The sequence below is a fragment of the Geospiza fortis genome, unplaced genomic scaffold (assembly GCF_000277835.1).
Source record: "Geospiza fortis unplaced genomic scaffold, GeoFor_1.0 scaffold224, whole genome shotgun sequence".
In the NCBI taxonomy this organism is placed as follows: Eukaryota; Metazoa; Chordata; class Aves; order Passeriformes; family Thraupidae; genus Geospiza; species Geospiza fortis.
Genome location: NW_005054448.1, coordinates 1,453,616 through 1,475,534, shown reverse-complemented (window position 1 = coordinate 1,475,534; position 21,919 = coordinate 1,453,616). Strand labels below are relative to the sequence as shown.

The following is a 21,919-nucleotide window of genomic DNA, read 5'->3' as shown; positions in this document are numbered from 1 at the left end:
TCCCAGCCTGGCCTTAAACTCTTCCCTCTGTGCTTAAGTGTTTAAGGCCAGGTTGGACAGAGCTTGGAGCAACCTGGGGTAGTGGAAGATGTCCCTGCTCATGGTAGAGGGTGGGAACAAGGTGTTTTTCAAGGCCTCTTCCAACCCAAAACTCTGCTGTGATTCTGTGGTTTTTGGTACCTGCATCTCCTGGTTCTGGTCTCTTGGTCACTGCAGGATGTAGTGCTGGAATGAAACACCCTGTCTTAGAGCTGGATCTGGAGGAATTGCTGCTGATTTTGCTTCTTCTTTGCCTTCCAGGCCATGGGGAAGGATTCGATGATGTTGTCATTCAGGGAGATCTAGATGAACTGAAGTTTGTGGCATTTTATACCAAGTAAGTGTTTTTCTTGTCCATATTCCTACACAGGCATTCATCTGAGATTGCTAGGCTGGAAAATAGTTCTGCCAGAGCTTCTGTCAGTCAGTTTTGTTCACCTCTGCACAATGAGTTTGTGGAACACTTATACAAGGCCCTGGAGAAATGATGTTCTGATTGTACAACAAGTTAAACTGGTGTTTGGGCCTGGTGTCTCTGCCCTTTGCCTTCATAATCTCTGTGAGCAGATGACAGCTTCTACTGGCAATTCCTATCAAATATTTCCTTCCCGTCTAATCACCATGTTAATGATTTGTGACCAGTGCTGGACAGAGTGCTCAAGCATCACTGTTTCTGCTTCTGGTTTGACAAATTGAGCTCAAAAAACTCTTCTGTCTATCACAAGCTGTGAAGGTTTGAAGGAACTTGGCAGCTTTGTTATATTTGTAGTGAAACCCAGCTCCTCCCCAGGTTGGGACCCTCCCTGGGAGCGCATTCTTGAGATGTGTTGGCAGCTGGGATGTGTTGCCTCAGCTGTTCTGGAGCCATGCTGGCTGTTTAGACTGGAAAGTCAGTGCACCATGAATTTATGCCAAAAATATTTGCTGCTGTTTATTGTTCTGTTTCCTTTGTCCCTCCCAGTCTGAAACCAGTGGCCACAGAACATCCTCATGCTGGAACCAGAGGGGTTTCTCTAAGTGCTTTCTGATATTAAGGATAGGGGAGGGAAACCAGGGAAGCAAAGAGCTGCCCAGCTCAGCTGTCAAACGACTTGGCAGCAGCATCCAGGCAGGGATCAGGAGGGAGCTCAGGACAGGAGCCAGCTCTGGCTCTGCAGACATCATCTCACTGTCCCTCTGTCCCATCTCCAATGTACCCCATGCCTTCTCCCTCCCTGAGGGTGGCCCACTTGCCCATGTCGCTCAGAACGGAGCCTGGTGGTTGGATGTGTGCATTGGGCTTGAAGAGGTATGGGGCTCACTGCATCACCCTGGGGATCCCCAATGCTCACCCTCCTCTCCCTGGTACCTGCACACCTTGGGTAAACACCTGCTGCAGGGATGGGGCTCCAACTGGCACCCAGGGACCTTTGCACACTGGATACAGCTCAGAGTGTGCTGCAACCTTGGTCAAAATTGCCTAAAGGGGTGGGTTTGTGCCAAGGCACCACCTGTGCTGGGGAGAGCTGCTGTGGGGATGTTTCCCTCCTGCAGCCTTTCCACATGAGAGCCTTTTATCTCTTTATCCCAACCCTAATTTGAAAGGAAACATCAGGTTGCTTTAATTAAACATCTGAGGAGGCTGTTCAAAGGGAACACCCTGAACAAGGTGCATAATCCCTGCTCCATGCCAGGGCCCCACGCTCCGTGGGGTGGCTGCATGGGACAGGGGCTGCCAGGGGACCTGGGCTTGGTGGGCAGACCTGGAGGTCCCTGCTGAGGCTGTGTTGTTCTGCCACCCAGGAGGGTCTCCCGGAGCTGGCGTGTGGGTACCAGGACGGCATTCCATGCTGAGAGCCGGAGGTACTGGGAAGCACTGGCTGGTGGGGGTCAGCCAGTGTGCCCCCCACTGCTTGGCTCTCTGTCTGTGAGAGGCCGCTGGAGCATTTCTTTCTCTCTTCTTTTTTGGTGATGGTTCTTCTAGTTGGTGCTAATGCTTTTGGACTGAGGACAGTCCCAAGCTGACCATTTCTTCCTGCTTCCTTCTGCTGTGCCCACCCTGTGTTTGAACTCTTCTCCTCCTGGTCCTCCTCTAGCTGTTGCAGGAACCACTGGTGGTTCCTGCTCCTGCAGCCTGTCCTCAGCATTGGCTTTCACAATAAGGCTTCTGCCCCAGAGTTTGAAGAGGAAAGCATTTTTCTCAGAGCTGTGTAGAGACCAATAAAAGGCCCTGTGATGAGAGGTGTAGGGGACCGCACTCTGCAGATGTCCCCATGGCACACTGCCTTGACAACAGACTGATGTCCTCCTGCCCCTATGATCTTGGAGACCAGGGAATTGCTGGAATTGCTGTGGTTGTCTTCTTCACGGTTCCCCACCTCTGTTATGTTGCACACTGCAGAAGAAGGGAAGACCATGTAGACACATTCACTGTGCTTCCCTCTTCTCTATGTCTTCGCAAAGATTTCTGATTGCTCCAAATCCCAGGTTCAGGATGGGAATTCTTGTTACCTTTGAAAACCTTTTGAAAAAGAGGGATTCTTCCTGACTTCCCCCATCTGTCTGACAAAGAGTTCAAAAGCTGATGCTGATGCAGGGTGCTCCAGCTCACCAGCACCCCATGAACTATTTTTCAAAAGGAGCAGCTACCCTGTGTCCTGCTGACAGAAATGTTTGGGCTGCATTCACCTTCCTGGCTGGCCCCTTTGGGGTTTGAGGGTGAGCCAGTGGGCAGCTGGTGGTAGTACATCTTCTGGTTCCCTTGCACACCTTGGTTATTCATTGCTTGTAACAGCACATCTCCCCCTGGTTTTGATGGGTAGGTCTCTCCAACCACTTTGTGTTCCCCAGCTTGGAGCTGGCTCTGCTCAGGAAACTGCTCTCCTTTATTTGCCATGAGCTTATTTAGGAATGGGAGTTTTTTGAAACAGTCTGTGATGGAGCTGCCCCATGGCTTTGTAGACAGATGTGAGAGATAGCTTTAACTTTCGTGGCTGCACAGGGCTGAAGTGTCCTCTGAAACATGGCTTTTGCTCTCCTTGTCCTGGGCATTAGGCATATATCCCTCCCCACTCCAGCTGCTCTTTGCTCTGTTGATCCCAGAGCTCTTTGGCAGTTGATTTAAGAGCAGATCTTGGTTTAGTGGGTGCTTCTACTTTTCAGTTTATTCAACAATATCACCAGAGTTTAAAATCTTAACCACACATCTTCCCTGATCTCACATTGTGCATTCAGTTTTCTCTTTATGGTCAGGCTTTGAAGGTTTACACTTGGATTGACCTTGGCAAACTCCAAACGAGAACCGCCCTTCTCGTTTGCCTGTGACCTTTAGCCAAAGCTCCTCCAGCAGTTTTACATCCTCTTCCTTCTCCTTCATTTGTTTTCCTCTCAACCTTTGAGGCTGCATTGGGATCCTGCTAGGGGAACACTCAGCCAACCTGGACATCCCATATACACGGGGACTTCCTTGCTGGGGCTGTGGGACCCAGGGGTTGGACACACCAGCTGTCCCAGTGCCCGTGGAGCAGCTCAGAGCAGGGCACTCTGCCTGTTCGGAGGTAGGGATCAGGAAGGGGATGTGGAGCATCCCAACTGACTGTTCCACAGGGAAATCCTGACCACCTGCCTCTCCACTCCCTCAGCACAGGGCAGCAGCGCAGGGATCACAGCTGGGCATCCTTCATGTTGTCCAGGTTTTTATCCACCATCAGATCTACCTTTGGTGGTGTTTTCCCACAGATGCCAGGGTGGCAGAGCTGTCTCCATCACCCAGGCACCCTAGTGATGCTCATGACATCATTGTCAACATTGGTAGGACCAGTGGGGCCTGCTGTGCCACTCTATACCCTCTCCTGATCCTTGTTCCAGCCACCTTTTTCCAGTCCCTGTGGTGCTCATGCCTTGGGATCAGGCCTGGCTCTGGAGTGGGTGCTCCTCTTTGCCTCCCTCTTCTCTCCATCATGGTGGGTTTTGGGTGATGGAACTGTGCCCATCCAGGCTGCCCTAACTGCTCTGCTCTGCCCGGCCCTAGGAGTGACGAGGTGGTGGCTGTGGCCAGCATGAACTACGACCCAATCGTGTCCAAGGTGGCCGAGGTCCTGGCTGCTGGCAGGACCATCCGGAAGCGTGATGTAGAGTAAGTAGACAGGCAGTGGGAAGTGGCAGTGCCAGGGCAGAGGCTAAGCACGGCCATGGGGTGCTGGGCAGAGCTGAGCCTTTCACACTGATCCATCTCCATACCCCTCTGGCATCTCCCTTCCTGTTCTGCTTCCTCCATCCCCCCTGTGCGACCTCCAAGCTGCCTCCAGGTCTGGCATCCCCTACACATTGGGTTTGTCTTAAACACCAGGACCCAAAACCTTGTGCAGACAGGATGGGATGGGAATACTCTCTGCCTTTGGGCGCTAGCATATCATCAAGGAAGCAATGCTGGATGGTGGGGCGCACCTGGGCACCCAGTCAGTCAAGGAGACCTGCAGAGAGGGACTGGGTGTGTAGCCTGTGCATAACCCCCTATGCACAACCCAGCCCAAAGAGCTGGTGGTGCCAGTATGCTGGCCTGTGGTGTCTCAGCCTCCAGTTCCTAGGAGCAGACCTCATAGGCAAAGGACATTTTTCTCCCTTCGCTGTGTTTTTTAGACCATGCAGAGGAAAGAGCATAGCTTTGTGCTGAGGGTGGGTGCTGGAAGGCAAATTCCAGGGAGGTGATAACAGCTGGGAAGAGGCCTTTAGAGTGGGAATCAGAGCTGCTGAGGAAATGTGGGTCCCTGTTCCAGGGGTGTTTCCACATCTGGAATAAAAACAGATATTTTCAAAAGTTCAGGGAGAGGAGCACTCCCAACCCCCAGGAAGCTTTGTGTCTCAGACTCCCTGGGCATCCCTGGGATGGGGAGCATGTCATGGGCCCCCTCAGCTGAGACAGGGTTCATAAAATGACAGAATATTTTGGGTTGGAAGGGACCTTAAAGCCCATCCAATTCCACCCCCTGCCCCCTTCCCTCCCACTATCCCAGATTGCTCCAAGACCCATCCAACCTGGCCTTGGATACTTCCAAGGATGGGGCAGCCAGAGATTCTCTGGGCAGTCTGTGCCATGGTCTCACCACCCTCAAAGGGAAGAATTTCTTGTGCCATCACTCCGGTACATCGGGAGATGGTTGCTGGTGTCCCACTTTGTGGCTGGGAGGGAGGTGGTATCTTGTGGGTATCCTGGGGGTGGGGAGGAGCTGCTGGGACTGTGGTGGGGCTCAGGGGCTGGAGTAAGCCAGATTAAACCTGAATGTCTTTTCTCTCTTTGTCTCCTGCTGCTTTCACAACTTTAGGCTGTTTGTCCGTCACGGCAAGTACGTTCAGTTTGGGGTCCTGAGTGTGCTGGACATGAGGGGCTGGCAGGAGGGACAGCTGCCCCCCTGACTGGGCCATATCCCTAATTCCCATGTGGAGACGCTGGTTACGGGGCGGGTGTCCTTATTCTGCATCCCCCTCACATGTGGGGCAATGCTGGGTGATAGGGCTGGGACTGCCAGGAGCCACATCTGGCACAGATCCTGTTGGCTGGGACCTTGCTTGGCTGGGGTTTGGCAGCTTTCCATGGATTTTCAGCTGAAGGGCAGCTTTTAAGTATAAATAAATAAAATGTTTGAACTCAGTTTTACACAGAATTGGGGACCTGCAGGTGACTTTTTGGACAGTTTAGTGACAGGTGTGAGGGCAGAGGAGGCAGCTGATTGCTGGGATGGACACCAAGTACTGGACTAGCACCACGGCACACCACGAGCATTTGCCTGTGCACGTTGAGAAACCCCTCACAGCGCTGTTGTTTTTCTCTCTTTTAGAACTGGAGACATGTCGTGGCTAACAGGGAAGGGCACCTAAAGCCACGGATGGCTGAGCTCTCCTGATGCTGCACTCACCGTGGGGAGATGGGACAGCAGCTCTGTGGCCTGGTGGGAACCCCATGGCTCAGAGACCTTGATGAACCTGCCTTCAGATCTTCCAGGAGGATCTTACACAGCTCCTCTGCCCCTGTGCCTGCTGGGCTGGGGATGGGGTTCTGCTGTTGCAATTGCTGTGGAATGCTGGAAAAGCAGCCCACAGAGCGCGTGAGGCTTGGCACTGGCAGTGGGCATGGATGCCATACGGCTCTGGATGCTGCCATAGGGCTGAGGGTCCCCAGGCGGGTGTGCCCCATGCATGTCCCTCACTCCCATAAGCAGCACGAGGGCCTTTGGTTGCTCCTGTGCTTTCATGCATGATGCTCCTTTCCAAATTCTCTTTGCTCCCAGCAGAGCTCCAACGCGCATCCCTTCAGAGCCTGACATCTGCTCCTTTCCTGCATGGCTGCTGCTTTTGCCACAGCTCTCCCTGTGCCCACCCACCCCCGGGGGCATCTGGGCGGGCCAGGAGATTACACTGGGTGATCTCTGTGCAGCTGGTGCTTGTGTTGTCCAGGCTGGTCCTGTGCAGCCCCACCAGTAGAGGTGGGTCTCTGTCCATGCTGAGGGCTCTGGAGCTCATCAGTCCCCATCCCAGAATCTCCTGTCCTGGAGCAGCCAAGGGGCTGGGATTCGTTCCCTGTCTCCTGGGGCTTGGTTTGGGCTGGGGCACTGGCAGCTCTTGGTCCCGTTGCCGGAGTGCATTGCAGGGGTACCTGAGCTGTGATGGCTCAGCCGCAGCCCTGGGATGGGTGGCCACCCTTCCAGCCAGCCTTGAGATATCTCTCCTTAATGCTATCATGGGATCAGTGCTGTTGCTGAGGTGTTATTTGAGGAAAAGTAGCTGGGGGAGCATTTCTGGCTGTCCATTCTCTGGCACTTGTCCAGTGTAGTGACAAAGCTGCATAGCCCACCATGCTCGTACTCTGCCGTCCTGTTTCTGGCCCCATGCTGAAGACGAGCCATGTCTCCAGCTCAGGAGTGGACCTGGTCAGCCACAGTCCAGAGTCCATCAGCCCAGCAGAGTGGGGGTTGAGAGTCCCCCTTGGAGAGACTCCAGTGCTTTGTTCTGGGGGCAACTCCTTCCCCAGCAGTCAGTGTTTTACCCTGCGTCCCAAACAAGAGGATTTATATTTTTAATTTGATTCACCCCTGTGAATTAAAGCAATACTATTCTTGGGGTCTGGGTAATTTCTGATTTCTTCCAAGACCTTGGGTCACCTCTGCATGTTGGCCAGGTTGTTCAAGAACCTCTTCTCTGGAAACTTCCCACCTGTGTCCAGCTCACCTGTATTTCCAGTATTTCAGATCTTGGCTGGGTAGAAATGCCCCAGTGTCTATCACATCTCTGGCTGGTCTCTCCTGGTTTCACTGCAGAGCTTTTTCCAGATGGAATGACCAGGAGGGGTGGTAGCAGGATGTGCACACTCCAGCACACATCCTGTGATGAGCAGGGACCATTGTGTGTCTGCTGGATCCACAAAGAAATGGGAACTTGCAAGTCTCATCTCAGGCTCCAAAAGACAAATGTCAGTATTCCTGTCCACAGGTCCTCCTCCGAGGGCAGGGGTGGCTGGAGCTGCTCAGTTCCTGGTGCCCCAGGCAGGGCTCTTCCAGAGTGGCCTAGGGCCGGGGGCACTGCCCAGGTGGCGGCAGCTGCCCAGGTGCTGCCTCAGCTCTGCCCACTAACCGCAAAGATCTGGCTTTGTATCCTGTGGCCTGCTGGTGGGATAGTTGGACTCAGCTTTGGTAGCTCCCCAAAGGACCCAGCTGGAGTGCCAGGGGACTCTGGGGCACCACAGGGTGGCATTCCCTGCAGCTGTGTGTCTTGCCCAAGTTCTCTGTCATATTCTCCATGCTGGATGAGACTGGCAGCTCCCCCAGCACAACTCTGCTACACTAAGGACACAGTGGCAGAGTACTTTGTTTTTCAGGAAGATGCTTTTTGACCTCCTTTGCGTCTGATGGGGCCTCATCCAGTATTGGGCATGGGCTGCATAAAATGGGCATCATCACCATGTTCACAGGGCTGAAGACCATTCAGGGGCTGAGGAAGGACCTTCTGTCCCAGCCTACAGCTGCAGTGGGGGTAACAAGTCCCATTCCCTGCTTTTTACGGAGGAGTTGTTTCAGCCAGGGCTGGTAATATCACCCATGACTCAAGAAATCCCAGTCACCACTGTAGCTTTCCTTGGGACATGTGTCAGGTCATGGGCAGGGCTGGCTCAGATGGGTATTGCTGCTCTGCACAGGTGTGGGGTGGTGTTGAACCTGGGACTCCTTATCCAGTGCCTTGGCAAATGCTTCCCAGTGGTGAGTCTGTCCTGGAGCTGGGCAAGCCTGGGTTGTGTTCTCTGCCACCTTTCCAGGCCTGTCTTGCAATCTCTAATGCCAGGACAGAAAGTTTCCATCTCTTCTTAATAAACCGCCTGTTCCCGTGAGGAATGAGAGCCCAGCTGGGGCACATGCAGTGACCCCCAGCTGCACTGCCCCGTGTCAGTTACCTCCACCAGACTGCCCAGGTATCACCTTGGTTGCTCACCTTGCCTGCCCATGCAGACCTGATGCCCCCAGATCCTGAGCTCTCCACCAGCTTCTGCTCCTCACATTCTGGGGCCGTGCCTGCCACCCTGCCCATGTCTCACGTGTGTGCTGGCAGGACTTGGGGGACAGCTAGGGCTTTGCCTCTGCCCCATGCAGGTGAGACCCCATCTGGAGAACTGCATCCAGCTCTACGGTCCCAGCACAGGAAGAACCTTGAGCTGCTGGAACAAGTTCAGAGGAGGCCACGGAGATCCTCTGAAGGCTGGAGCCCAGCCAGGAGAGCTGGGGGTGCTCACCTGGAGAGGAGAAGGCTCCAGGGAGAGCTCAGAGCCCCTGCCAGGGCCTAAAGGGGCTCCAGGAGAGCTGGAGAGGGACTGGGGACAAGGGATGGAGGGACAGGACACAGGGAATGGCTCCCACTGCCAGAGGGCAGGGATGGATGGGATATTGGGAATGAGGAATTGTTCCCTGGGAGGGTGGGCAGGCCCTGGCACAGGGTGCCCAGAGCAGCTGGGGCTGCCCCTGGATCCCTGGCAGTGCCCAAGGCCAGGCTGGACACTGGGGCTGGGAGCACCTGGGACAGTGGGAGGTGTCCCTGCCACAGCAGGGGTTGGGATGAGATGAGCTTTGAGATCTCTTCCAAGCCAAACCATTCTGTGATCCTACAACTTCAGCTAGTCAGGTGCTGGTTTAACCATGCTTTCAGTCCCAGATGGTTTGGTTTTGGCAGCATATGGCAGTGAGCTCTGCAATTTCACTTTAGCTTTATCCAGGAAAAGAATCATCTCTTTCTTTGGTTTCTTGTGTTCCTTGACAGTTCCTGGCCCTTTAAGGACCTCATTTATAGCACTTGCTCCCACTATTTGAGGCAGCTTCTCTGATGCACCTTATGGGGTGAGTTGGAGGCTGAAGATAATGAGGTGAGACCAGATCTGTTGGGTAGGACTGACACTTATAGAGCGTATCCAGAGAAGGCAAGAGTGCTGGGGAAGGGGCTGGAGCCCCAGGAGAGGCTGAGGGAGCTGGGAAGGGGCTCAGCCTGGAGCAAAGGAGGCTCAGGGGGCCCTTGTGGCTCTGCACAGCTCCTGCCAGGAGGGGACAGCCGGGGGGGTCGGGCTGTGCTCCAGGGAACAGGGACAGGAGCAGAGGGAACGGCCTCAGGCTGGGCCAGGGCAGGGCCAGGGTGGATATTGGGGAATATTTCTTCATGGAAAGGTTTGTCCAGCTCTTATACAGGCTTCCCAGGGCAGCAGTGGAGTCCTCATCCCTGGAAGTGTTCAAAAAATGTGTAGATGTAGCACCTGGGGACATGGTTCAGTGGTGACCCTGGCAGTGCTGGGATAATAATTTGACCTGATGATCTTAGAGGGGTTTTCCCACCTTAATAATTTTGTGATTTTAAACTTGAAGTTCCTGAAGAACCTTTTCCTCTCATTCACCTCTGGCTCAGCCACATCCTAATACATCATCCCCCACTGCCCTCCAGCACCCCTGAGCCTGGATGGGGATTGAGGAACTCACAGTGATGGGTAAATGCTCCATGAACCTGGAGGCCTTGAAGAAGCATTTCAGGTGAAGAGTACCATCCTCTCATGAGGCATCCTCATCTGTCAGGGGTCTTTGAGCAATATTTGTGTTGATAGAGCCTGGCTGGGAGAGGGTGCAGTTGCTGCAAGTCACAGTGACAGGTACAAGCTGCTGTCACCCCCTGGAGATGCTGTTGAGGGGAGATGCTCTGTGACTTGTGACTTCCTTGTAACTCCACCTTATGATTCCTGCGTGGGCTTGGTGTTCCAAGGTGGGAATTCTCCTTTCCCAGATCCCCCCTCCAGATCAGCAGCCCTGTCCCCAGGGAGCCAATGGCCGCGTGGCCCTGCGCATTAGCCTGGCCCGTCACCTCACTGATCCCCTCCTGGCTAATCCGGGCTGAGCCAGGCTGGGCTGAGCAGGGCTCAGCTGCTGTCCATGGCTGTGCCCACCCCACTGCCCCCCAGCCTGCGCCGGGGCTTGGTGGCCTTCAGTGGCTCCCTCTTCATCAACAACAAGACGTGGGACAGCGGCACTGCCCCCACCTCCCAGCCAGGTATGGGCACGGGGGCTCTGCAGAGGGGGCTTGGGAGCAGGGGCTGTCTGTCCATCCCCATGGCCCTGCTCGGCACATCACCAAAGCCCCTGGGTGCCTCTGAGGCAGCAGCACCCAAAGGGTCCCTGAGCCCATGCACCAGGGAGGGGAGCAAAAATAAGAACATTTGCTGCAATCAGCTGCTTGTGGGACCCAGGGTCTGTTGCTCCCCTGGAGCTGTGAGGGGGGTCCCTCTGGGCAGGGGGACCCCGGGGCTGGTGAGCAGCCTGCCCATCCCTGCCTGTCCTGCCCAGCTCACAAGGTGCTGTCCAGCCTGCCCCTCCAGGTGATGCTCTACTTCAACGCCTACTACTTCCCAGTCTGGTGCCTGGCTGAGGGGATTATGCTGCACCTGAAGGTACCATCCCGGGGGGCACGTAGGGAGGGGGGGAGCTGCTCCTGCCATGTCTCCCTGGGCATGGGGTGGGGGACAAAGGGGGCAGGGGACAGAGGAGGCTCTTCAGAATTAATGGATCCCCAAAATACCCTGACCCCCATGAGAAAAGATTGCTCATCTCTGCTAGAGATAGAAATCATGAACTTTCCAGGCAGGAATGGTCAAAATGGGGGGGAAGAGTAGGCAGAGCTGGGCACCAGCATGGTGAGAGCTGGCAGAGCATGGAGAGCTGGGTATGGGGAGGAGGGCACAGGGACCTGGGCATGGAGAGCAGGGAATGGTGCACAGGGAAGGGGAAGCTGGGCATGGACAGCTGGACTTGGACAAGGCTGTGCCCCCATAACAGTACCACCTGCTGCCGTGGCACTATCAGTTCCTGCTGGTCACAGCCTTCCTCATCCTCTCGCTGGCTGAGGGCTCCCGCCTCTACCTGGGCTACCTGGGGAACCTCCAGGAGAAGGTAAGCACTGCCTGCCCTGGCCCAGCCCAGATGGGGGAGCTGGATATCCCCTCACTTAGGAGCCATGTGCCCATCACTGTCCTTTCTCTGGAGGTCTACCTGGAGCTGTCCTAGAAGAGAATCGTGGGTAAAGGCATGACCTGGAGAGAGGGAATGAAGGGGACCCCATTTGCCCTCCTGCTCTGTCCCTCCACGGGGGGGTTTGACAGCATCTGATCACAGTTCAATGGAGCAGGGACATCCCTGGTCCCCGGGTTCCAAGGCCAGCAGAGGCTAATGCAGGAGCCTCCAGGGGCAGAGAGGGTCCCCCCAGCCCACCACTGCCTCCTTGGCCTATCTCAGCAGGTTCTGATCCTGCAGGTGCCTGAGCTGGCTGGGTTCCTGCTCCTCTCCTTCCTGATCCAGCTGCCCCTCCTGCTCTTCCTGCTGTCAGACAGGCAGGTCATCCACCTACCGCTGGAGGTGCCCATGCACAGCTTGTTCCTGGCCTTCCTCCTCCTGGAGATCGTGGCTGCCTTCCTGGTGCTGAGGACTATGACCAAGCAGCTGGCGGCACAGTTCTACCTGCGGCAGTTCCAGGAGGCTGGGAGGGGCCGGCTGGAGCCTGGGGGCACAGAGGGACAGGCAGCCGAGATGGGCTGATGCTGCATGACCCCTCCACCCCACACGGCTGGTCCTGTCAAGGAGCATTAAACAGTGCTCGAACCCACAGACACTGTTTCTGAGCTTTGTGGAGGTCCCAGAACAGCACCCAGGCACAGCCCAGCTGATCCCTGCCTTGCACCAGCTAACACAGCCTGGGAAAAGTGGAGGGAGGGGTCAGCACCTCTGAAATGTTCCAGCTCACCCCAGGGCTGTGCCTGTCCTTGCTGAGCATCAGCCCTGACAGGAGGCAGGAATCAGGGTGCAGGAGCCACTGCACGCCCCTAGGAAGTACCAGCCCAGGGCTGGAACTTAGAACTTGGCTCATAAACCCTCCCTGAGCTTCCCAGGGAGCTTCTGAGGATCCAGGTGGCCTACATGAAGCCATCCCAGCTGGAAGGGTGCCACGAGGTGCAAGAGCAGCACTCCACAACCTTACAGTCCCTCCAGGGCTAGAGACAGAGCAACATCTCTTCCCACTTCCAGAACAGCTTTATTCCATTGCATCCCTGTTTTTCAAGGGAAATCAAGGCCCATGATCACTGGAACATGGAGAAATGCAAAATGCTTTAAGCCTCTTGTGCCAAGCAGGAGCAGCTGCTCCCCAGCACCCTCTGGGGGAGCTCTGTGGGCAGCTCTGCTCCAGCACAGGCTCTCAGTGCTGGGAGCTGCCCCTGGCATGGCTTTGTCCTCCAGCAGCCAAAACTGCTGCTGCTGCTGCCAGTGCTTCTGCAGGAAAGGCAGGCCCTAACCCCAGCAGTGCCCACCTGGGCCACCACCAGCCCTCCTCCACCAGGGCTGCAGCCGTGTCCCCATCGTGTCTACCTGCAGGTGGCTCTGCAGGGAAGGGTGTTTGTGGTGGAGTATTCCCGACGCCCCTAAGCTGTGGCCTTAGGCTTACCTTTAGGAGGTTTTGCCTGCAAAATGAACAGGGACATCAGTATACAACAGTCATGGAGGCAGCCCAGGTGGCCCTTGGCTACTCTGCTTGGTTCCATGCAACCAGATTCACTGTCCAGGACCCCCACCCCACTCTGGATTTGAGATCAGGTATTAGGAAAGTTTCCCCCTTCATTGGATGGAGCAGCTTTGGGACAGTTCACCAGGAGATGGGGGATCTCAGCCCTCAGAGGCTCCAAAGACTTGGCCAGACAAAGCTGGAAATGTCCTGAGGCAGGGCTGCCAGCTCTTCTGGTCTGTAGGGGCCTCCCTGTGACTCCCTGATTCACCAGGGCAGCGAATTCCCACAATGCAATCATGCTTAGCACATGAACCTGTCAATGAACCACAGATCAGGATGTGCCCTGAGGAGCTGGCCCCTCTCTGCACGGAGTCCCATAAGATTCCCTTTGGAAGAGGGTGAAAAGCATAGAGCTGGGTCAGTTTTCCAGGTAAGGTCTCCATGGTGACCCACTGATGGATGTTTGACAGTAGCTGAGGTCATGGTGCAACTTTCCCTGACTTCCAACACCAGCTGGATCCCTCTCCCAGTTCAGACTGGCAAGCAAGCCCAAAAATTGAAAACTAAGAGCTGCTCCACCAGGTTTTCCCCTGATCTTGGGAACTGAGTTTTAACCAAAGGGCAGAAAATCATTAAATCCAAAATGATTCACTTCAAGACCTCCTCTCTCTCATGTGGCCCTCTCCTTACCTCCTCAAACTTCTCCTTCCAGTAAAGGTCAGCCTTCGCATCAAGGTAGAGCAGAACCAGGTCACAGACCATTGTAGCCTGGAGACAGACACACATTGAAGATGGGAACCTTCCCACAGGCCTTCCCCCCTGGCTCCCCCTGAGCCCTGCAGCCAGCTGTGGGCATTTGCTGGGGCAGCGAGCCAGTCCTGCCTCCAGCCAGCTCCACCGGCTCCTCTCTGACCCAGCCTGGTCCCAGGAGCTGCACAGGAGGTCAGACAGGATCCCCAGGCTTGCAAGGGATGGACAGGGAGGGCTGTTCCAGCACCTTCACAGTCACATATGGACTGGGATAAGCATGTCAGGGGGGAAAGGGGCGCAGGTGGGGGACCTCCCTGTTACTCTGCTGGAAGGGAAGAGCCACAGAAGGGCTCTACAAGGGGCTGCCCCACCATAGTGACAGGACACTGCATCCCTTCAGTCAGAGGAGAAGCAGAGAGGAGCTGCTCTCTCCTGCCAGCAGCATCCCAGTGATGCTCTGTCCCAGGATCCACACAAAAACCTGACCACCATGAGACGTGACTCTGCCAGCACTCAGGATCCCAATCCAGTGGTGTCATTACTAATGGTCACAGGGAGGCCTGAGCTGACACCCTGCCAGACCATCTTCCCTCTGTGCTGGCTGCCACTAAGGAAACCTTGTGCCCAGGCAGGCAGGGAAACAACTGAGAAGTGGCAATTCCCAAGGCATGGACCGAAGGAGAAGAGTGTATCTGGAGTACTCACAGCACCAAAGAAGGCGATGCTGGTGCCAAAGCTCACGGCAGTAGGAACAATGCTGAACTTCCCAGCCTGGTGAGAAACAGTGGAGGGGCAAGAGAGGGTGAAGAGTGGTCAGAGCGGTGAGAAGCTTGTGGGCTGAGCCTTACGGGGCAGCATGCTCAAAGTCAGGAGGTGCTGGAAGGATCCAGGGATATTTCCCCATGCTGGTTTGTAGGAAATGCTGTTTTACTGACTCCAACCCCCCTTGGTTGTCAAAGAAGGGACTGAGGTGCCTGATGACCTGGAAGCAGCAGAGGTTACTGTGACCCCCCTGCTCCTGCAGGCACAGCGGGAACTTCCCTCTTGCTGCAGCTGCCACCTATGGAACCACATCCCAGCAAACACAACCCTGATGTGATGTGTCCCTCCCTTCACAAATCAGTCTGGTGGTTTCTCTTCTGGCTGTTCTCTCCTGCTCTGCAGCTCCTGGACCTGCTCTCTCAGCCTGGAAGTGGTACACCCTGTCCTGCACTGTGTGCTTCACCTTATCCAGGTACAAAGGGCACTGCTGAGCATGAAAGACCAGCTGTGGACGTCTCTCAGTGTGGGAAGTGGTCTCAGCACAGGCTCCCTCTTTGGAAAGCCAAGCACTGAGTTTGTGAGTGATGCTGCACAGAGTAGCATCAACAATCTTGGAAACATGGAATAGTTTGGGTTGGAAGAGACCTTAAAGCTCATCTCATTCCACCCTCTGCCATGGGCAGGGCCACCTTCCACTACCCCAGGGTACTCCAAGCCCCATCCTACCTGGCCTTGGACATTTCCAGGGATGGGGGAGCCACAGTTTCTGTGGGCAGCCTGTGCCTGGGCATCATCACCCTCACAGGGAAGGATTTCTTCCCAATATCCCATCTAACCCTGAGAAGCCCATTCCCCTTTGTCCTGTCCCTCCATCCCTTGTCCCCAGTCCCTCTCCAGCTCTCCTGGAGCCCCTTTAGGCCCTGCAAGGGGCTCTGGAGCCTTCTCCTCTGCACCCCCAGCTCTCCCAGCCTGGCTCCAGAGCAGAGGGGCTCCTGCCCTGGAGCATCTCCATGGCCTCCTCTGGGCTCACTCCAGCAGCTCCAAATCTTTCTGTTGTTGGGGACACCAGAGCAGGCGCAGCACTGCACTTGAGCAGGGCAGAGAAGCAGAATCCCCCTTTACCTCCTGCCCACAGTGCCGAGGAGGAGTCCAGGGCACAGGGCGCTTCCAAGCTCTCAGTGCACATGGCTGGGGCATATCCAGCCTTAATCACGCCACACCTTTTCCCCCTGAGGGTACTTTTAATCAAGAAGGGATTAATTGTCCAGGTTTAGTAGAGTTCACGTTGATCTTTGTCAGGGTGCTCCTACCATAACACCCTCAGAGAGACACCCCGAAGCCCAGTTCACCTTGCCTACTGAACACTTCATGGCCCCCATGTCAGACCCTCAGAGAGGGAAATCTCCCCCCTCAGGGCATTACCAAATAGGAGAGACTGTTTTCTCCTGCTCTGCTTAGAGAACTCTGGGAAGAGGTGAAGAGCTCACCCAGGTGGGGAGAAGTGAGGGTGGCAGAAACCACGGGGGCAGGGTGGGAGCAGTGGTGTGAGGAGTCAGCCCTGGGGCGAGGAGCTCCTGGTACCTGGCCGTGCACGGAGAGGTCAAAGCGGATCCCGTAGAGCTTCAGCAGGTTCCGGTAGAGCTGCTGCTGCGAGCCCCAGTAGTAGGAGGCAGTTCTGTGGGAGACATTGGGACAGCTCAGAAAGGCAGGGAGGGAAGGGGGTGCCAGTGCCAAAGGATTGCTGGGCCTCTGGGTTCCTGTGTGTCCTCCAGGCTGGAGACTGGGCAGACACGTGCAGTGATGACTCACTGGCACCAACAGTGGGGCATCAGCATCCCCTCAGCATCCAGTTTGGGTCACTGGGAGCACGCAGCTCTCAGTGTGCCCAGCCCAGGGGGGGACAGTCACAGGTCCCTGCCCTCAGGTGGGTAATGCCCTGCTCCGCTCCAAACACAAAAGAGCTACAAAGTGTGGGAATTGCCACAGCAACCCTGTACTGACAGGCCCTGCCCTGAGCTACCATTTCCCAATGCCTTAAAGGTCTCTAAGATCTTTAAGTCCAAACAATTAACCCAGCACTAACCCATGTCCCTAGGTGCCACATCTACAGAGCTTTTAAATCCCTCCAGGGACAGGGACTCCACCACTGCCCTGGGCAGCTGCACCAGGGCTGGATAAATCTTTCAGTGAAAAGATTTTTTTCTAACATGCAATCTAAACACTCCCTTAGTGCAACTTCAGGCTGTTCCCTCCAATAAGGCTCCTTGTTGGGCCTGGGAGCAGAGCCCGACCCCCCCCCCCAGCTGTCCCCTCCTGTCAGGAGTTATGCAGGACCCCACAAGGGCCCCCCTGAGCCTCCTTTTCTCCAGGTTGAGCCCCTTCCCAGCTCCGTTCCCTGCCCTGGACACGCTCCAGCCCCTCCAGGTCTCTCCTGGCACAAGGGGTCCAGATCTGCCAGGACTGGAGGTGCCCCAGCAGTGCCAGCACAGATCAGGTGCCCTTGGCCTTCCTGCCCACCTGGGTGCACCTGGGTTCATGTTCACCTTCAGATCCTTTTCTGCCTGCACCTTTCCAGTCACTCTGCCCCAGCCTGGAACATTCCACGGTGTTGTTCTGACCCCAAGACAGAATCTTGCACTTGACCTTGTTGAACCTCACACTACAGGCCTCAGCCCACCGATCCAGCCTGTCCAGTTCCCTCTGCAGGGCTTCCTGTCTTCCAGCTGATCCACACTCCCATCCAGTTCAGTGTCATCTGTGAACTGATCGAGGCACACTGCCTGTCCCTGCTGCTCCTGTCAGAGCATCCATCAGAACTGAAATCTCAAACAACTGCCATGTGCTGATCCCACATCCTGTGTGGCCACTGTCCCAGCATCCTCACCTGAAATTGTACCTCATGTCCTGCAGGCTGAAGGAATAGTGTGGCTGGCACTGGGTAGCAGGGTGGTCCAGGTCGCAGTTCCACTCGATAAGAACTCTGATGCTTCCCCCCTGCAAAACACATTTTATTCCAGGAAAAGCATGGAATCAGATTAGATGAGTCATTAACTGTTCAGACATTCCTAGATCAAATATTCCCTTAGCATTTCAGGTCAGTCCTCTGCTTCTTGCTCGCATCCTTGGGGAATTTTGAATTGCCTTCCATAGTTGTATAAAAAACAAGTACCAGCAGCGCGAGGTCTCCAAAGTTCTCTCCAGCTGCCTCCACCATGTCACGGACACGGAACACAGGGCAGGAGGGGTTGAAGATTGGATCATATGTGCAGCTCTTGAAATAGCTGGGGTCACTGGTTTGTAAGGTGTTGCACCTGAGACAGGAGAGAGAGGGGGCAGGGGTGTGGGAAGTTATGGAGCCCAGCTGTGGGACTGCAAAGGGGACCCTCCCATTGGATTGGGCCTGCCAGTGCTCCTGCATCGGGGGGGACAGTCAATGCCTCGCCTAAAGCCTCAGATGGAAGAGGGTGTAGAAAGACCAGCCCAGAGGAATCTCACATGGAGTTATCCTCTATAGCAGGTGCCATGGCCTTCCCTTCCACCTCTTTGTGCTCCTTTGTTTCTTCCCAGCACACAGCTCTGGTCTCTGCTATGGGTAACAGCAGGGACAGTTCATGCCATATCTCCTGCTGTGGTAAGGCAGCACAGTCAGCGTGCCTGGAACTGTGAGGCCAGTGCAGCCCTTTACTTGCCTTCTGTGAAACCACTTTGCAAGGACTAAAAGACAAAACTATTAGTTTCATTTCCAAATGAGAGCTTGGGAACAGCTGGCCTTGTCCGGCTCTCTGCAGTGCTCTACATGGGCAGATGGACACCAGTCCCTCTCTCTGGGGTGTCCCCATCCCACTGCTCTTAGAGCTGCACACCCAGCACAGCTGAAGTGACCTGTATTCACCTCAACACCTGTCCTGGCCTAAGTGCCCCAGCACCACCTGCCCTGGGTGCCACTGGTTCCACGAGTGCTTCAGCCCCTCAGCCCCATCCCAGGCTCAGTGCCAAGGCCGGACAAGGTTGCATGCTCAGCCCAGCTGGGAAGAACTGTACTTACTTGGAGAAGTTAAATTTGGTGAAGTGGACAGTATTTTTTATAAAAAGAGTGAAATTCTCTGCCTCAGCCAGAAGAGGTTTCCTAGAAAACAACCACCAATAAAGTCAAGTCTTGCACGGTGGCCAAGGCCCCATTTCCCAAGCTCTGCAGTCTCTCCTGCAACCCCAAGGTTTTGGCTACAATGGACAGGTGGAAGAAATGCTCTTGGGTGATGCCCTCTGAGTTTAACTGACCAGAAAGTCAATGTCAGAGGTCTCCCAGAGCCTGGTTGTCCCTTGGGCATATGTGGTCAGACTCCTGGTAACACAACGGGAGAGAGCCAAAGTTCCCAGTATCTGCTGTCTCCTCATGTGTGATTACCTGGGCTGGGTGCTATTCTCCACAGGACACCAGCCATAGATCTCACAGGTGGAATGAGTGGCATTGAACATCAAACATTTCCCAGTTTTTATCCCTAGAAACAAGACAATATAAGACAGGCTGAGAGAGTTGGGGTTGATCACCTGAGAAGACTTTGGAGAGACATTAGAGCCCCCTCCAGTGCCTAAAGGGCCTCCAAGAGAGCAGGAGAGGGACTTGGGACAAGGGCCTGGAGAGACAGGACACAGGGAAGGGTGTCCTAGTGGCAGAGGCAGGTTTAGATGGGGTACTGGGGAGAAATTGTTCCCTGGCAGGGTGGGCAGGCCCTGGCACAGGCTGCCCAGAGCAGCTGGGGCTGCCCCTGGATCCCTGCAGTGTCCAAGGCCAGGCTGGACATTGGGGCTTGGAACAGCCCGGGACAGTGGGAGGTGTCCCTGCCACGGCAGGGGGTGGAACAGGATGAGCTTTAAGGTCCTTTTTAACCCAAACCATTCTAGGATTTTGTTTCTTTAGCAAAACACCCAGTACCATTGCCATGAACGACAGGGTTTCCCGTGGGACAATCTGCATCTTCTGTGCATATCCCATCGAGGACAGAGGGACTCTGGGAGGGACAGAGAGAAGTGCTGTCACTGTGCTGTGCAGCTACCTGAGGCCATGCTGTCACTCCCCCACATTGTTGCACTGCTGCTCCTGCTTCTCCAAGTGCTTCCCAGACAGAGATGAACATTCACCAGCCTCTAGCCAGTCAGAAGAGAGGCATGTCCAAAGGGCAATCCTTCCTCTCCAGAGTACTTGTGCCCTGCTGCTCAATGGCAGAGGAAGCTCAGGAGCTACCTCCAGATGGAACTGGGAACCAGCAGAGAGGAATTCAGGAGGGCCCTAATAACTGAGCCCGTTAAGCACCTTGTAAAGTACCATGATGAATTCCCCAGGGAAGAGCTTAGTAGACCCTAAATCGACCCTAAATCTAGCATGACACGAGTTTTTCAAGAGACCTTCATGCTTACTCTGGACCTACCTGATTGTCAGGAGCAGTAAAAACCTCTTATTCAAACACAGAAAGATGATCATAGCTGGGGAAGACCATTAATACCTCCCCCAGCTACCCCAGGCCATGACAGGAGTCACCAGCTCATCAGAAACCCACCCCCCAAGCTCTGAGGGCACAGAGGCTCAAATGCAGGAGGGGAATCCTCAGTTATGTGCTCAGAAGTGGGGGTCTGTTCAGGCCTTCCCTGGGCTGCCCCAGGACAGCCTCAGCCATTCATTCAGGTGTAAAACCCACCAACATGATATTAGACGAGCAGTATCTTTGGGCTGGGTAGGGTCTGCTAGGGGTCTGGAGTCATTATGGGATGCAGGAGAACATCTGGGGATTGCACCAGGTGTTTAGGGAATGGGAGGAAGAGAAGGCATGGGAAGGAGGGAACTTGGTAGTCTGAAAAGGAACATAAAGGGATAAAAGGATGCAAAGACTTAAGTGCATGTACAGCTGCTGAAACAGCTCAGCTCGTGCTCGATGCTGCCTCTGGCCATAGACAAATTCATCTGCCAGCACCAAACACTGGTCATCAAGAATATTAAGGCAGCTCAAACTTCCTGCAAAGCCAAAAGCTGCCACTGCTAAATATTCAAAGCTTTCCAATGGGGAATGTCATCTACAGTCCCAGTGCCAGGAACTGAGGAGCTCTTAGAGACTAGCATGGGGTGTAGGCTGGGACAGGCACCCACACACACCCCAGCTCTGGAACGGAATGAAATCCTCAGCTCTGTGTGTCCTTGGCTTGCACACTGCAAACCCAGCACCTAGGGGTGCCTGTGGTTGCCTGGGAGAACCCCGAAATGCCCTACTCCACTTGTCTTCCTCCCTGTTGGGACCTTAGGAGTTCTCAACATTTTAAAGATAGATCATTGGTGCCATTTTCCCCAACCCAAACCCAGTGTTTCTCCTCTGCAGCATTTGGCCACAGCAGGAGCTGAAGGGACCATTAGGACAATTGGTGCTTGACTTGGGTACAAAGAGCCAGCAGCGGGTCGCTTAAAGGACATTTGCTCCCATCTGCGGAGCTGAGTTCAGCCTGGGAGAGCTCAGCAGAGGAGCTGGCCTGACTCCAGCCTTAAAGGGAAGAATTCTCCCAGAGAACATATACAATTTAGTGTGGGATAGCTGGAAAACCATCTAGACCTTGTGTTCTGTTCCTCCTAAAAACAGGACACTAAGATGGACACTAGTACTGCAGCAGGGAGTTATCAAGGAAACATGACACAGGTATCCATAGATTGTGTGTCAAGGCATCCTCTTGTTCAAGGGCAGCAGAAAGCCTGGAATGGTCATACAGTGCCACCACACACAGAGTTCAGAGCTGGAGAGGCCCCATGTCCCCTGTCCTGGCCACCAGAAACAGTTCTGGTAGAGCATATGCATACACATCTTGGCTAATTAAGGTATGACAGAGCAGGTGCAGATGTGCTGGGGAGCGCTATGACCCAGTGAGTATGAGGGGAATTGGGTTTTGTGGGAATATAAATCCATTTCCCCTTTTATCTGGTCTTCCACTGAGCAGCAGAACCACTGGCTCCATCTCACCCCTGCGAGGCCAGGCTGGGGCAGGTCCATTCACTCACCTCGGGGCAGGTGCCTTGGGCTTGCTGGATTGTGGCAATGAAATGCGTCACCAGGAAAAGCACATTTTCTCCCTGGGAAGCAAGAAGGTGCTGTCAAAGGGAGGCTGATACCAGGGTGGGTCCAAGAGGACGCACTGTGACACCATGGGCAGAACAGGCACTAACGGACTTGCCAGGGCTTTGGGAGACCAGTGGTACCCGCGGCATCCCCTTGTCAAGATGACTGACCGTACGTGTGCCCTCCCTGTCCCCGCCCGGGGCCCGGCCGTACCTGCGGGGGCCAGGTGAGATCCGCAG

General features: G+C 54.9%; 3 protein-coding genes across 5 annotated transcripts in view; 2 read left to right on the top strand and 1 right to left on the bottom strand.

The window, feature by feature from the left end:
• AIFM3 (apoptosis inducing factor mitochondria associated 3) overlaps positions 1-5,996 on the top strand; it is a 44,801-nt gene extending 38,805 nt beyond the window's left edge. The window contains exons 17-20 of one of the 3 annotated variants that reach the window (XM_005427596.2): positions 301-376; positions 4,049-4,153; positions 5,340-5,360; positions 5,853-5,996. In XM_005427596.2, the coding sequence (XP_005427653.1) occupies positions 301-376; positions 4,049-4,153; positions 5,340-5,360; positions 5,853-5,892 (242 nt within the window). In that variant the 3' untranslated portion in view covers positions 5,893-5,996. Of the gene's footprint in view, positions 1-300; positions 377-4,048; positions 4,154-5,339; positions 5,459-5,852 lie in introns of those variants that run through there. The other 2 variants (XM_005427597.2, XM_031062477.1) reach the window with 2 other exon arrangements.
• Positions 5,997-10,322: 4,326 nt separating this feature from the next.
• LOC102044702 (transmembrane protein 17B-like) lies at positions 10,323-12,119 on the top strand. Its single transcript, XM_005427623.2, has 4 exons — positions 10,323-10,578; positions 10,872-10,975; positions 11,361-11,474; positions 11,835-12,119. Exons 1-4 carry the CDS (start codon positions 10,461-10,463, stop codon positions 12,114-12,116), a joined length of 618 nt encoding a protein of 205 aa, XP_005427680.1. The 5' UTR covers positions 10,323-10,460; the 3' UTR covers positions 12,117-12,119.
• A 551-nt stretch (positions 12,120-12,670) lies between these two features.
• On the bottom strand, positions 12,671-21,917 carry P2RX6 (purinergic receptor P2X 6; the record flags this gene model as incomplete). Its single annotated transcript, XM_031062461.1, has 11 exons — positions 12,671-13,033; positions 13,768-13,845; positions 14,533-14,598; positions 16,171-16,264; positions 17,474-17,583; positions 17,759-17,900; positions 18,635-18,715; positions 18,995-19,088; positions 19,523-19,598; positions 21,623-21,694; positions 21,894-21,917. Coding segments are annotated over 11 exons (876 nt in total), but the record flags the coding sequence as incomplete, so codon positions are not given.
• Between the last annotated feature and the right edge of the window lie 2 nt (positions 21,918-21,919).

Excerpts from the sequence above, each read along its gene's own strand:
- LOC102044702 (XM_005427623.2), top strand. The coding sequence starts at position 10,461 with ATGGCTGTGCCCACCCCACTGCCCCCCAGCCTGCGCCGGGGCTTGGTG. Across the intron at positions 10,976-11,360 it reads GGATTATGCTGCACCTGAAG|TACCACCTGCTGCCGTGGCA; the intron begins GTACCATCCCGG and ends CCCCCATAACAG. Across the intron at positions 11,475-11,834 it reads TGGGGAACCTCCAGGAGAAG|GTGCCTGAGCTGGCTGGGTT; the intron begins GTAAGCACTGCC and ends CTGATCCTGCAG.